The sequence below is a fragment of the Melanotaenia boesemani genome, chromosome 6 (assembly GCF_017639745.1).
Source record: "Melanotaenia boesemani isolate fMelBoe1 chromosome 6, fMelBoe1.pri, whole genome shotgun sequence".
Classification (NCBI taxonomy): domain Eukaryota; kingdom Metazoa; phylum Chordata; class Actinopteri; order Atheriniformes; family Melanotaeniidae; genus Melanotaenia; species Melanotaenia boesemani.
In genome coordinates, this window is record NC_055687.1 from 14,950,652 (window position 1) to 14,964,412 (window position 13,761).

At 38.2% G+C, this 13,761-nt stretch overlaps 3 protein-coding genes across 3 annotated transcripts; 1 reads left to right on the plus strand and 2 right to left on the minus strand.

Annotated features, from left to right (window-relative positions):
* Window positions 1-44: 44 nt before the first annotated feature.
* LOC121642216 (trypsin-like) lies at window positions 45-3,197 on the minus strand. The gene is made up of 6 exons (XM_041988811.1): window positions 3,129-3,197; window positions 2,797-2,953; window positions 2,429-2,527; window positions 736-902; window positions 512-648; window positions 45-429 (listed from the first exon to the last, which is right to left on the minus strand). The coding sequence occupies exons 1-6, from the start codon at window positions 3,166-3,168 to the stop codon at window positions 277-279; spliced, it is 753 nt and encodes a 250-aa protein (XP_041844745.1). The 5' UTR covers window positions 3,169-3,197; the 3' UTR covers window positions 45-276.
* A 703-nt stretch (window positions 3,198-3,900) lies between these two features.
* LOC121642215 (trypsin-2-like) lies at window positions 3,901-6,436 on the plus strand. Its single transcript, XM_041988810.1, has 5 exons — window positions 3,901-4,105; window positions 4,203-4,356; window positions 4,438-4,697; window positions 5,793-5,929; window positions 6,067-6,436. Exons 1-5 carry the CDS (start codon window positions 3,916-3,918, stop codon window positions 6,217-6,219), a joined length of 894 nt encoding a protein of 297 aa, XP_041844744.1. The 5' UTR covers window positions 3,901-3,915; the 3' UTR covers window positions 6,220-6,436.
* Window positions 6,437-9,118: 2,682 nt separating this feature from the next.
* Window positions 9,119-10,550, minus strand: LOC121641930 (trypsin-1-like). Its single transcript, XM_041988324.1, has 6 exons — window positions 10,474-10,550; window positions 10,193-10,343; window positions 9,833-10,083; window positions 9,606-9,739; window positions 9,352-9,453; window positions 9,119-9,268 (listed from the first exon to the last, which is right to left on the minus strand). The coding sequence occupies exons 1-6, from the start codon at window positions 10,511-10,513 to the stop codon at window positions 9,221-9,223; spliced, it is 726 nt and encodes a 241-aa protein (XP_041844258.1). The 5' UTR covers window positions 10,514-10,550; the 3' UTR covers window positions 9,119-9,220.
* Between the last annotated feature and the right edge of the window lie 3,211 nt (window positions 10,551-13,761).

Here is a 13,761-nt window from a genome sequence, read left to right on the forward strand (position 1 = left end):
ACATTTTTCTTTCTCCAGTTACAAACAAACAAATGAAATATTAATAATTATAAGATGTTTTATTTATTGTTCTTATGTTCAGGAACAACTGTTGACTTAAAATATGTCTGCAAAAATGGGTAATGGTACGAGGAAGATTAAGCCCAAGGAAAGGGGGCAGAATATTAAAGATTTAGAAGGGCTGGATGGGTGTGGTAGTTCTGGAAAATACAAGTAAATAATGTCATATAGTCAAAAGTTCAACTAATCAGTGGAGATGGAGAAAATAGTAATTTCTCAGGGATTGGCTGCCAGAGTGTCTTCAATCCAGTAGAGGAACTCACACACTTTGACATAGACACCAGGGTATTCGGGCTGAGCACAGCCCTGACCCCATGACACCAGGCCGTGGACTTCTCCAACACACACCAGAGGGCTGCCAGAGTCACCCTGGCAAGTATATAAAGACAGATTATAAGCAAGTACACAATCAACAGATGAAGAACTCTGGGTCCTGTTCAGTAAGACTCACATTGCATGCATCTCTGCCTCCATCCATGTACCCAGCACACACCATCCTGCGTGTGATCATGCCAGGATAGGCGTTCTCACAGTCCTCGTCATCCACTATGGGCACATCCAAACACTGAAGACGGGTGGGCATGTTCACTGAAGCAAGGAAGACACAGAGGTGCTTAAACAAACTGAAGTGTTTTTATGCATGCAATCAGCATGTTGTTCTTTCATTTAAATCACCTTCTTCACCATCCATGGCAGTGTTCCCCCATCCAGACACAGAGCAAGGGAGGCCTCCCATTGGACACCCTGTGGGCAAGGGGATTGGTGCTACTGCTTCAGTCACCTCCACAGGATGGAACAGCTTGAGCAACATAATGTCGTAATCCAGGGTTTGGTAGTCATAGCTGGACATTAAATAAGATTTGGACTTTTACTGCTTCTATACTTAGATTCAATAGGTACATTTAATAAATAGTTGTTAAAGAGCTGTGCAAGTTCATCAAGTTCAGCAGGGAGTTTACAGCAGTGGGTAACTCCTCATTTAAGCCTCTGTCTTATTCTGATTGGTCAAAGTATGGGTGTTTTATGCAATATCATAAACTGGTTCATGTTCCTAATCAAGTCCTTTTGTCAGTGAGTACACTCCATTTCTGTTGTTTAACATCAGCTGTAACAGGGGTGTTCAGCGTGAGGAAATTATCATGGTTACATGGCAAACCAACACAGATTTCCATTACAAAAACAATTTCTCAATATTTCATTGATTATAAACACATCATAGTATTTTCCCTGCCAGAATAAAACTGATGCAGTTCTTCAATATCAATAAATCAGTGGGAGACAGGCAGCTGACACGAGACAGACACAGCATTATATTTCAGTGACTAAGATAAGGGCTGAAACTAACTTTATACAGGTACTTGTTTTTGTTGCTCTCAGGCCCTACATACAGCCATCTTTTCCATCTCAGAGAAAATATGCCTTTCTCCAAAAAGCAAAGAATAGATATGTTGTGTGGATAACTCCACATGTTTACTAAATGATGACAGACTGGAAGTTAGTTGATGATGGCTATAACTGGGATCATAATAAAGAGAACAAAGTCCCAAAATCTGTGCAAATCTGTGTCCACTTTAAACTCTTTCCCAAAACTAAAGGACACACAAACAGTGCCAACGCAACAAAAAACATGTCTTCCATCAGATATTTCTGATGTAACCCCCAGGTGGCAGCAAAACAAAAAAAAAAAAAAAAAAAAAAACATGTAGATGTGCAATCTCTAATGTGGAGAGGACATTAAAGTATTTTCAAAGCTTAACAGAAGTTCAGACTTGCTAAAAAAGTAGTTGTTTTTTGTTTGTTTTTTTTTTTTAATGTATATTTTAATGAATTGTAATTATGCCAGTAGCTATTTATAATTAAAAATAAATGTTGCACTTTGTGAAATAGATTTATTTAATTACTTTTGTTTAACATTAATGTATTTACTATCTGGTTTGTAGTTTGCAATTGTATGTTGTTGGAAAATCCATGTATCGGGCTAACATTTAGTTTCATTAGATATTCAGCGCTAAATAACTCACATCAGTGTTTCAGACTAAAATAATGTGACACCCTTGTTTAAAAATGCTGGGTATATGCTCATTCTTCATTTTAAGTATAATAAACTAGCCATGATAAGTAGACTTTCTGTGTGAGGGAGGAAAATGAATCACTGTACACAATACATTTCAAGCACCTCAAGAATCATGTCTTATTTGTGAGAGAATATCTTCCTATGGTGGGTGATTTTCAGCTTTGTACATTTTTTCACCTTTGACATGTACAAAAAAAGCTCACTGGAGAAACAGGAAACCTCTAAATAGCAGGATGTGTTCTTTAAACTGTGAAAATGTAAGAGACAGAACGGATGAATCCTTTTATCACTCACCTGGGGTGCCAGATGACGGTGTCAGTCTTCATGAGCTGCTCTGTTCCTTCAAATGCACGTACATCATGTTCTCCCAGCATGATCTGCATGGCATAGGGACTGAGAAAAGGAATTAAATACACTAGTGAAACATGAAAGCAGGAAAAAAAACTCACATTTCTATTGCCTACCTAGTAATTCAGTCAACCAGTCAATACGTCTCTTCCCCTCATGTTCTTTTGCAGTTGTATTTCACTCTTTATTTATATCTCACTGGGAACTTCTATGAATTCAGGCCAGATTAATGGTTCACAAAGAAAATTGTTTGCTACATAAAACTTGTGTTTTCTGGAAGAAATTATTGATTTTCTTTGTCGTTGTATACTTACTTGTACCAACAGTGAGCAACAGAAAGCACCCACTGCTTGTTGATGAGTACCCCACCACAGTAGTGGTAGCCATAGTTGAGGGAGGCCATGTATGGTCGAGAGTGAGGCTCACACTCCTGCCCTCCAATGATCCTGCCATCTTCGCGGGGAACTGCCACTGTCACACAGACACAGCAAAGATAAACAATGGCTCAGACTAATCTGTAACTCCAACATCTCATCATCTTTTTTTTTTATCTGAGACATTATAGTCCAAATATATAGCTTTGTGTGTATTCACAGTTTTGTATATGTGTGTGTTTTCCTCCATGTGTGTGTTTCCGTGTCTTTACCAGCAGCTCCAACCATCAGCAGCAGAGCCAGCAGTCTCATGGTGTCTTTTGAATGATGAGAAGACACCTGAACACCCCCCTGGCTCATATTTATACCCCACCGGCCTGCTGTGCTCAGCCTGTTCCCCCTCCTCCCTTTTTTCTGTTTTTGTTGACCCCATCTGTGTCTTCTCACCAGGTTCTTATCTTGGTAACCCAAATCTCATCTCTTATCATGCTCCAAATTTCATATTTGCCAGCCTGTGCCCCACCACATCACACCCCCTGTGGGTATATCATCTGCACCTCCTCAAGGCCGTCACACATTTAAAACCTGGTTATGGTTCTCTCATGGGTTACTCATTAGTGGCAAGCTACAGCCTACAAACAATGAAAACAGTCTAAGTTACTCTTCTCCAGGTGAGATAAAATTGCAAAATTACAACAGCAACAAACATATGTGCATGCATATGTGTGTATATTTATATTTGGTCATATGAATTAAAAAGAAAAATATATAACATAGACGTGCTGCTGTACTGCCCTGCTTTTAGTCATCCTTGAGCAAAAGCCAAAACAGGTGAGAAAGACACCGTCTGTGGTACAAAAATAGTCAGAGCATGCTGTTTTTCTGTTTTGTGTCAGATAACAGTCAATTCAAACAGGGCTTGTTTCAATAGATTATACTTTGCTTATTGGATATCGTTGTACTGGCTTGACTGGCTAAGGAAAAATACAACATGCGACTTTTCTACTCATAGTGTATAACAGCTGTGAAGAGTTGAAAATAAAGATTGGGGCAGGAGGAATGGACAGAAGTTTGGAGGAGGGTGGAAGTGTGAAGGTGGGGAAGAGGAGGGGTGCACAGGTGGTCACAGAGAAGTTGAAGTATAAATGGAGTGAGAAGCAGGTCATTCACATCCACCCTGGTTGTAGGAAGGCTCAAGTCAGCTCCATGATGATTGGTCTGATTGTTTTCATGATCCTGGGTGCTGCAGGTACAGACCATTTGCAGTATGTTCACATTTTTTAGGATAAATGAAGAATTTAAAACATGATTATTAAAAAGAAGTTTGTTTGTCTTTGATACCACAGCTGCAGCTCCCATGGATGACAAGATTGTGGGAGGCTACCAGTGTGAGGCTCACTCTCAGCCCTGGCAGGTGTCCCTCAATATCGGTTACCACTTCTGTGGTGGCTCCCTCATCAATGACCAGTGGATCATCTCTGCAGCCCACTGCTGGCAAAAGTTTGTACTATATTGTTTTGTTCAAGAAGCCTAAAAAATGGTTAAAAAAATGCAATTATTTGTTGTTTGTGTCATTTTCAGCCCATTTTCACAGATTGCAATCCTGGGAGACAACCACATCTGGATGCACGAGAGCACAGAGCAGTACATGTCAGTGGATGCTATCTACTGGCATGAGAGTTATGATTACAAGACCCTGGACTATGACATCATGCTGATGAAACTGGCACACCCTGTCACTGTCAATGAGTATGTCAAGCCTGTCCCTCTTCCCAAAGCCTGTCCTACACCTGGGGACATGTGCACGGTGTCTGGATGGGGGAACATCTATACTGATGAAGGTGAGGTTCACATGACCTTAACAATAAAAAACAGCTAAAAGACGGATAAGTAAATTTGTTGACAAATACAGAAAATAATGTCACTGTCCATGGTTGTAAATTGGGAAGTGGATATTTTTTTGGTGCACAGAAAAAAAGATAATTATGTTCAGGCCACTTAGAGAAACAAAACATGATGACTTAATAGATTTTTGGCTTCTACAGAAATTAGCATATGGCAACATAAACCTGAAATGAAATTAGTATACAATCATTTTTAAACTAGCATCTGTTCTGACTAGGTTTCCATAGGAATTAAGTTCTATTGTACAGAACATACATGTAATGATTATCTGTAGAATTGTTATATTACCTTGTTATATAGATTTGCCATAAAATACAGATCCCTTTAAGTTAACAGTAAGCACTTCAGTTAATTAATAACAATAAGTCAGTGTATGCACCATGATTAAACCATAGTATCTGTCAGTTGGCCTACTACACAAAATCACTGCATTCAGTGTGTTGCAGGACTGATGAAAATCCCCGTAATAACACACACAGCATATGTGAAGAGATGCTCCACTTTTGAGAAAATAGCAGGGTTATGAAACAATGCACAACCCAGTTCAGAGCAAAAGTGACTCAGTGGAGACTTTGCCTCCTAAACATCAGCATCAAGCTGTATAAAAATACAGCTATAAGAACTAATGTACGTGCACAAAGGATTTTTATTGTAAAAATGGATAAAACTAGTGCCAATCCTACAGTCATACACTGCATCCAATACACGAGATATGCTGTTCAAATAGATTACAGAAGCAGAGAAGTGTTACTAGTATACCACTGTTTTCATAAATTTAAAACTTTGCTTAGTTGCATCAGTTTTTCTGCCATAATGTGGCAAAGATTCTTGTACAGAATAATATAAATGTTTAAATTTAAAGACTTACATAAACCCTTTTATACCTAATAGGCACTCTGCGTTAACACTATTGTATGAAATCAGTTAAAGCTGCAATGTGGCAATGGCATGTTCTGAGATGTTTTCTTAAGAAAACAAAATCATTATCCATTTATTAAACATGTGTTTTTCTTTCTTGCTCTTAACTGCAGTGTTCAACCCATTTTACCTTCAGTGTGTGGAAGTACCTATCTTGTCCAACAAGGAGTGTGAAGACTCCTATCCAGGCATGATCACTGAGCGCATGGTTTGTGCTGGATATCTGGAGGGAGGCAAGGATGCTTGTCAGGTATTTATCATACAGTTACACACTGTAGGAGAAATTAAGATAGCTTGTATTAATGTTTAAAAAATCTAACTCAATGGGATGACAGGATGAAATAAATAAGCTCTTTGGTATTCCTTTGTTTTTACTTTCCTGCACAGGGCGACTCTGGTGGGCCTCTGGTGTGTAATGGAGAGCTGCAGGGAATAGTCTCTTGGGGAAATGGCTGTGCTCAGCCCAACTACCCGGGTGTTTACACCAAAGTCTGTTCTCTGCTGCCCTGGATCAATGAGACCCTTTCCAGATACAGCTAGGCTGTGATCCCCCATCACAGAAGTACATGTGAGAAGGGAGACCAGAGAGAGACTAAAATAGGACACAGATGGCAGGTGGTTATGGGTAGTGTTGGAAACAAAACATTGGGAGGACAGCTAATAGAGAGCCACAAGGAGAAATGGCAAAAAAAGAGGGAGAAAAAGAGATGTGATTTTTGAAGGGCATGATCAATAAAATATACCACATTTTCATGCATTGGTGTGCTTATAATTGCTGACAAGGTGGTTACTGGTTATTTAAGCCACTTAAAGACGAACCACATAAAGAAAATCCAAACTAACAAGAGTAAAATATGCAAAGTATAGAAACCAAATACATTATATGTGAGGCTTTTTTTTTACTTTTATCATCACCTAACACTAATTTGCGCTGGAAGTCAATGAAAAAAAAGTTCTACAATGACATTATAATTTCTCCCTGGGAATAAAGAAATGTATTTAATTTAATTCAGATCTAGTATTCATATGTCATACATAATATGCTAAGAAAATGTTTAGATTTTTCTTTCTTTCTCTTGCCTTGCTATTTTTTTTTTTTTTTTTTTTCTTTTGCTGATGCACATAAACAAAGGCCCATTTTGATTTTCTGTCTGTTCACCGCAAAATACTGGAGACACCAGAAATGGAAGGACAAATATGCTGCAGCACCCCATTAATCAATGTCAGAGCACAACAAAAGCCTGAAATTCATCCATTGAGCTCTATTCAGTACTGAAATCTTGGTCACAAGTCCTTTCTTCAACAGAAAATCTAATAAAGGCAAAAAGTTTTTCAGTACACGTTAAGGTCTTCTTTGATATCTGATACCTGTGTTATCATTCAGAATTTATCCGACTTAAGATGACATACTTTTCTGTATGTTTTTGCATTTTGTGTAAAATCCTATGACCCCATTTCCCTTTTGTTAAAAGTCTTTTAATCTAGAGGTTATCTAAAAAGTGCAGTGAAGGAAAATCAATCTCAAAGCCTGATGAATCTTATAGCTCTTTGTCTTTAAAATTCATGGAAGATAAAAAAAAATGTAACTCATAAAGCACAAGCTGCATTTTAAGTTTGCAGCTGAATGATAATTTGAGAAAAAAAATCACAGTTAAAATAAACATCACAATGCTCAAAACACTTTAGCTATAGAAATGCTTTACTTTTCACAGTTGCTTTCTAATTGGGAGACCTGCTGGTGGAAAATGTGCTGTCAATAGTTGGTATCTTGTTTGAATGTTTTGATGGATGATCATAGAAATTCCTCCCATCTGTTGTCCATAGCAGCAAAGACTGCAGTATACCTGTTGCTTATCATACATCGACATTCAAACTGTCATAACTCATAATAAGGTATAGAAAGAGATGATATAATAGAGAAATCCCTTTATTTTTGTCTTTAATAAATACATTTATTTAAATATATACATTTATATATTAGACCTAATATGTAAGGTTTAAAGATTGCTTTTTTAAACTCAAGTAGAGGGAAATTCATTTGAATGACAGCACTCACAGTGAACATGCATCTTTTAGAGACTTGTGTGTTTTCTACAGCATTGGTTCCCAACCTGGGGTTCCTGAATTTGGTTCAGCATGAAGGGGGTCCTCAAGGAAAATAGACTGGAAACCACTGTTCTACTGTGTAATGCAGAGATAGCTGGAGGCCATCTTCAGATCTTTTGAGCCATACACAAAATTTATTAAAAGGTTTTCTAAAGAAATCAAAAGGACATTTTTAAAATGTTGCAGATGTGGGAGAAGATTCAACAAAGAAGAACCAAACTTTCAAACTTAATGATTATCCACACTGTAAATATGTGGCACACTTCTGTTTGGGGTCTGCACAGTGATGTGGTGGTTAGCAGCAATGTTTCATAGAGCTTCTCTGCGGGTTCTCCTTGTGCATGCGTGAGTTTTCTACAGGTGCTCCTGAGAGAGTCCACAAACATGGATGTTATGTTGGTTGGTGTTTCTAAATAATTTCTATGAGTGTGCGCGTACCCTGCCTCTTCCCCTAACACTTGGGATGGGCTCCAGCCCTCTACAACCCTGCATTGGAGTAAGTGGATGGATGAATGAATCAGAGTTTTGATTCTGATTGAACCACTAATAGTTTTAATAAATCAAATGTTCATTCCTGAAAATATACTAAATGTAGAACAGTTGTTTGTGCTCTGATTTTCCTACAGGCTACACACTCTGTTTGTGTGTGCATGCTTCTATGAGACTAGTTCATACATTTATATAGTGTGGGTTGTAGTGGGTCCTTCTATTGTCTTCCAGTGTTATTGTTATATCATTCTCTGTATTTTAAATTTTGGGTTGAAGCAGAAATGCTTCCCATGACACTTATTACTTTTTTAATTCACATTTTACTGCACACACTCCCCAACCAGTTATTTAAGACAATCCTTATTAGATATTACAAATTAATCTTCTTTCTTCCTGCTTAAGCTGTGTAAGATTGTCCAGATGTAAGACCTTCTTGTTCCAGGTGAGACATTTATAGAAGTGAGTATGTTTAGTCCATCCAAAAACCAAAATTTAAAAAAAATAATCTTTTCTTAATAGCTTTGTGATTCTTTCAGGCTTTCACATATAAAGAGGTTTATGGGGAAAAGAGATCTGTTTTCATCCCAGCGTGCTAAGATGAAATTGGCATATCCATGTTCATCTTACCTTTTATGGTTATTGGTGCTGGATACATTTATATATAGCTATTCAAAAAATATCTGTGTGTTATATGTCTGAGGTAAAAGAATTATGATTTATCTGCGGGTGGGGTCTTTTTTTGAACCTAACAATCAACTCTGAATTAGGAAGAAAAAAACTAGTAAAATCAGCTATACATTTTTGCAGAATATTCGGGGTAAAAGAAAGAAATGAACCAAAGAAACTGCTTTCAAAGATATATTTGCAATTCTGTTCAGTACATCTGATGGAAGATAAATAGCAAGTGATGTTGAGCTGCTTCATTGAACTTCTTTGACTGGATCACTTAGTAGCTGGCCATGGTGCTCTCCAGCCAGTCGTTGAAGATGCAGACCTAAAAATGAGGAAGACCAGTGTTAGAGCAGGTAATCTGTTCAAGTCATCAGATTTTAGCTGGATTGAAAGTTTGAAAGTTACCTTGGCGTAGACACCAGGGTGGTCCTTCTCAGCGCATCCATAGCCCCAGGACACAATACCCTGCAGCTCACCGTTGCACACAACAGGGCCACCAGAGTCACCCTGACAACAAAACATAAGAAAACTTGTGATGATTTAACTTTTATATATTAGTGAACTTGAAAGCATGTGGTGCAGTTGTGATAATATTGGCAATATTATGAAACTGCATCTGGTTAAGACAATGATTGCTCCATATTTAACTTCCTACATACCTGGCAAGAGTCCTTGCCTCCCTCCAGGTATCCAACACAGATCATGGAATCAGTGATCATGCCAGGGTAGGCGTTGTTACAGTCCCTGTCAGACAGGATGGGGGCGTTCAGGCACTGCAGCCTGTCACCACTAACTGTTGGAGAGGAAAAACAGATTTAAAGAAAACTGGAATTATGTGATTGCAAAATGGAATAAATATGAAAGTAGTGTATGAATTATAACTCACCAGAGCTCATGGTGTTGCCCCAGCCAGCAATTCTGCACATGGTGCCAGCGGCAGCGCAGCCGGAGGGCAGAGCCACGGGCCTCACATACTGGTTGAGAGTGGCGGGCCTGCTCAGCTTGATCAGCATGACGTCATTGTCAATGTTGTAGGAGCTGTATCTGGGGTGGCGGATGACTTGGGAGGAGCTGATGAACTGCTCAGTTCCCTCGTTTACGGTGATGTCGTGCTCTCCCAGACGGACCTCCACACGGCTAAGGGATTGGGGCAAAAACACCAAAGAGAAAATGAAATATTAATGTACAGACACCTGGTAGGTAAATCACAGCTACAGCTTTGGAAAAACATGAAGAGAACACCCACGACTTGTAGCAGTGAGCAGCAGACACAACCCAGTTCTCATTGATCAGAGAACCACCGCAGAAGTGGTAGCCAGAGTTCAGAGACACAGTATGGGGCTCAGTGTTAGGCTGGCACTCAAACCCTCCGACGATCTTGTCGTCGTCAAGGGCAACTGAAAACATACATTAGCAACCAGTTAGTTTTTGTTGTTTTTTCTAGTGCAGCAAGGGTGAAACTTGTTATTTTGATTTACAGTCAGCTGTCAAAGTATATTGTGTTGACAATGAGATTTTGACACTCACAAGCAGCTCCGATGAGCAGAACAAAGACCAGAGACCTCATGGTTGCTAAGTGATCCTGTTGATGAGAGGACTTCACCTGAAGTCGCAATTTATACCCACAGGGAAGAGCTGCCCTAACTCTCTGAGCATCCTCATTGGTCAGCTAAGGACCAGTCTCTGCAGCAGGTGTTGGAAGCAGGTGATCTGTTTCTGAGATTAGATATGAATGGCTTTGTCAACAAGTTCTAAAACGTATTTGGCAAAGTATTAATCTGTTTTACTTTGGTTTTTTAATGTTGTTTTTCTTTCTTTTTTTTTTTTTTTTTTTTTTGCATTGTCATTACCTGCAAACAATTTGTTATTTATTTCTTTATAGCATTAAACAGGACCACAAAATCTTCATTTCTTGCATGACTTGCTTCTGTCTATTGAATGCTCATGCTCATTGAATGCAAAATTTTTTATTCTGATTGTTTACAACGTATTAACTGTGTAATAGTAATAGTGTACGGTGTTATATTCTATAATAAAATTCTAGAGTTCAACATATACAATGGACTTTTTACACCATCGTCTTTAATTATCATAGAATTACCACTCCTTATTTTCTATTTTATTTAATTTCAGAAAAGATTTTGTGTCAATGCTCACATTTTGGCAGATTACACAGGTACATAGCTCTATATTTAGATCTGTTTGAACACAGTATCTTACAACTGTGTGTTTTCCAGCAGCTGTTACCTGCAGCTTTTTTTCCAGGTAGATACTGCTGCTATCTAAGAGGGTACTTTCTTGCATATGGAAATATTCTGCTGCATACCACTATGCTAAGAGGACCAGTTTGACTCCTGGCCTACCTGACCTTTACCATTTGTCATTCCATTTCTTTCTCTCCTTATACTTTCCTATCTTTACTGTTCTGTACAGCAATAGGCAGAAAACAAACAATGAAAAAAAAACTTGTAAGTAAAGCCCTGCCTTCAAGATTCAAAGTTTATTGTATCTTTCTGAAAATAATGCATGATTTATGTAGAAAGGCCCACTGGGTGTTAAAGCTCAGAGTCAGCAAATTGCTGAATGACTGTGGTTGTTTTTTGGAGAACTGATTGTTACCTTTTTTCATTTACTAATACCATGCAAATGTCCAACGCTAACCAAACATCCCATCATTCAATGATAACAATACAAGCTGAACAAGAATCAGTTACTCTGAAATTGCTGAGCCTATTGAAGATTATTCTTCAACCCAGTCAATGAATTAACTAATTAAAATCTTTCACGATTAGAGGCGTATGTGTGCTGCAACCTTTCAAGCCTTGATGTACATGTCCAATCATTTTCAAGACTCAAGCCCACAGGGTTTAGAGGACTTTTTTTAGATGAAGCTTTAAGTCATAATGGCCTGCAAATGAAAGGGATCTCATGATAAATCATGAAATACACTGGCTATGTTGGTCCGTTGTCAAAAATTAGCAATTTGACAGGCTTCTGGTTCTTCCTCTGAAATATTTTCTGCAGTCCTTTCACTTATCTACTTCTATTGCTTTTACTATACTTTACTACTTTTTTTCCACTCGCTGCTGTTTATGATTAAGAGTTATACATTTTTACATGGTTTGGGTTAGAATCCATGTAATTGGTTGACTTTCTATGTCCAAAGTCTCATGGTTACGTATAATACATTGCTTGTTGTGATGGATTAAAATGAAGAGTGCTTTGGCAGATAGCTGCGAGAGGCTATATTAGCCTTATTTTATTTTACAGTTGTTTGCATGTTTGATTTCTTTTTTTTATTTCTTTTTTTAAGTATGTGTTTTGTATAAATTAAAAAGTGGGCATTATTCTATAAACAGCCCTAATATATATATATTATTATTATTATTATTAATATTATTATGGTTATTATAATATCATAATTGAAAGGAAATAACATAATAATTTCTTTCAGACACTTCTCTTGTGCAAAAGAAAAAAAAAAAGAAAAGTTGATATCTTATTAGCTGATAGCTGGTGCTGTCAGGCTAGTGTAGAACTTGAGAGGTGGAGTTAATAGCTTGCCTTTGTGCTGTGCAGCCACCCAGTCAGCACACACCTGAAAATAGAAAGACATCAGTCAGTTTGTTGCAGTGTCACTCCACTAAGAAGTGCAGCACTTTTTTCCCCTGTTAAATCAGTGAAATGTCACCTTGGCGTATACTCAAGGATAGTTACCCTCAGCACTTACATCGCTCTGGGACACAACACCTTGCAGCTCTCTGTTGAGCGTAACAACATCACCAGAGTCAGCCCGACAAAGAATTATTACTTACACTAAATCTCTACTTATACACTCTGAATCTTTGCTATGATTTCATTATATTCAAACCATCAAAATCTGTTTGAATTTGAATTACATAGACATAAAAAAATATGTCTGGTTTGAATAAATGATGTTGGAAAAGCAGAGGTACACATCTCACAGAAATCCTTGCCTCCATAAAGGTTTTGAGATTATAAACACAGTGATGTCAATCACCCTTTTACTGCACAGAACTCTGTACAGTCTATCAACAATGGAAAGCACATTCTCTGTTAAATGAGCATTTAAAGACAGCTTCGGAAGTTTAGCTTTGCTTCTTAGAGATCTTATTTGATCTTAGTGTTGCAACAGCCAGAAACTATGCATGTGGTCCCAGCTGGGGCACAGCTGGAGGGCAGAGCCACAGCCTGCATGTACTGGCTGAGGGTGGTTGGCTCACTCACTCACTCAGCCTGAGCAGCATGAGGTATTTCTTAAGGGTATAGCAATTACAGGATTGGTCTTGAATGATGCATTAATGAACTGCTGAACGCCTTCAGAGATTCCATTGTGATCATCTCCCAAGTAAAACTCAAAACAACTGTGAGAGACAGAAGTAAGAAAAAAAAGGATGGTTGTTTGCAAAATGTACATAAGGTAACCTTTTCTGTAAGAACTGTATCCCTCTTCTAAGCAGCTGCATCAAACAGAATGATGATCAGCGACTTCATGGTTTAAATGCATTTCTGGCAGTTCACCTAACTCTTTGTTTTATATTTATTTAAGGTGGGAAGCTCCAATAGTTGCCAGTCAACTAAAAACACCAACATTGATATAGTTAGATATTGTCCAGCCGAAGTGGTGGATTATCCACAAGAGTCTCACCCTTAACTCCAGCAGTCTAATAATATTCAACCTAATATGGCTGGAACAGATGGAAATTTCACAGCATGTCTTTACTTAAGGCCAAGTCACCAAACTGCATTCAGCCGCATGAACAGATATGATGTACATGAAACTTCAATTAAAGC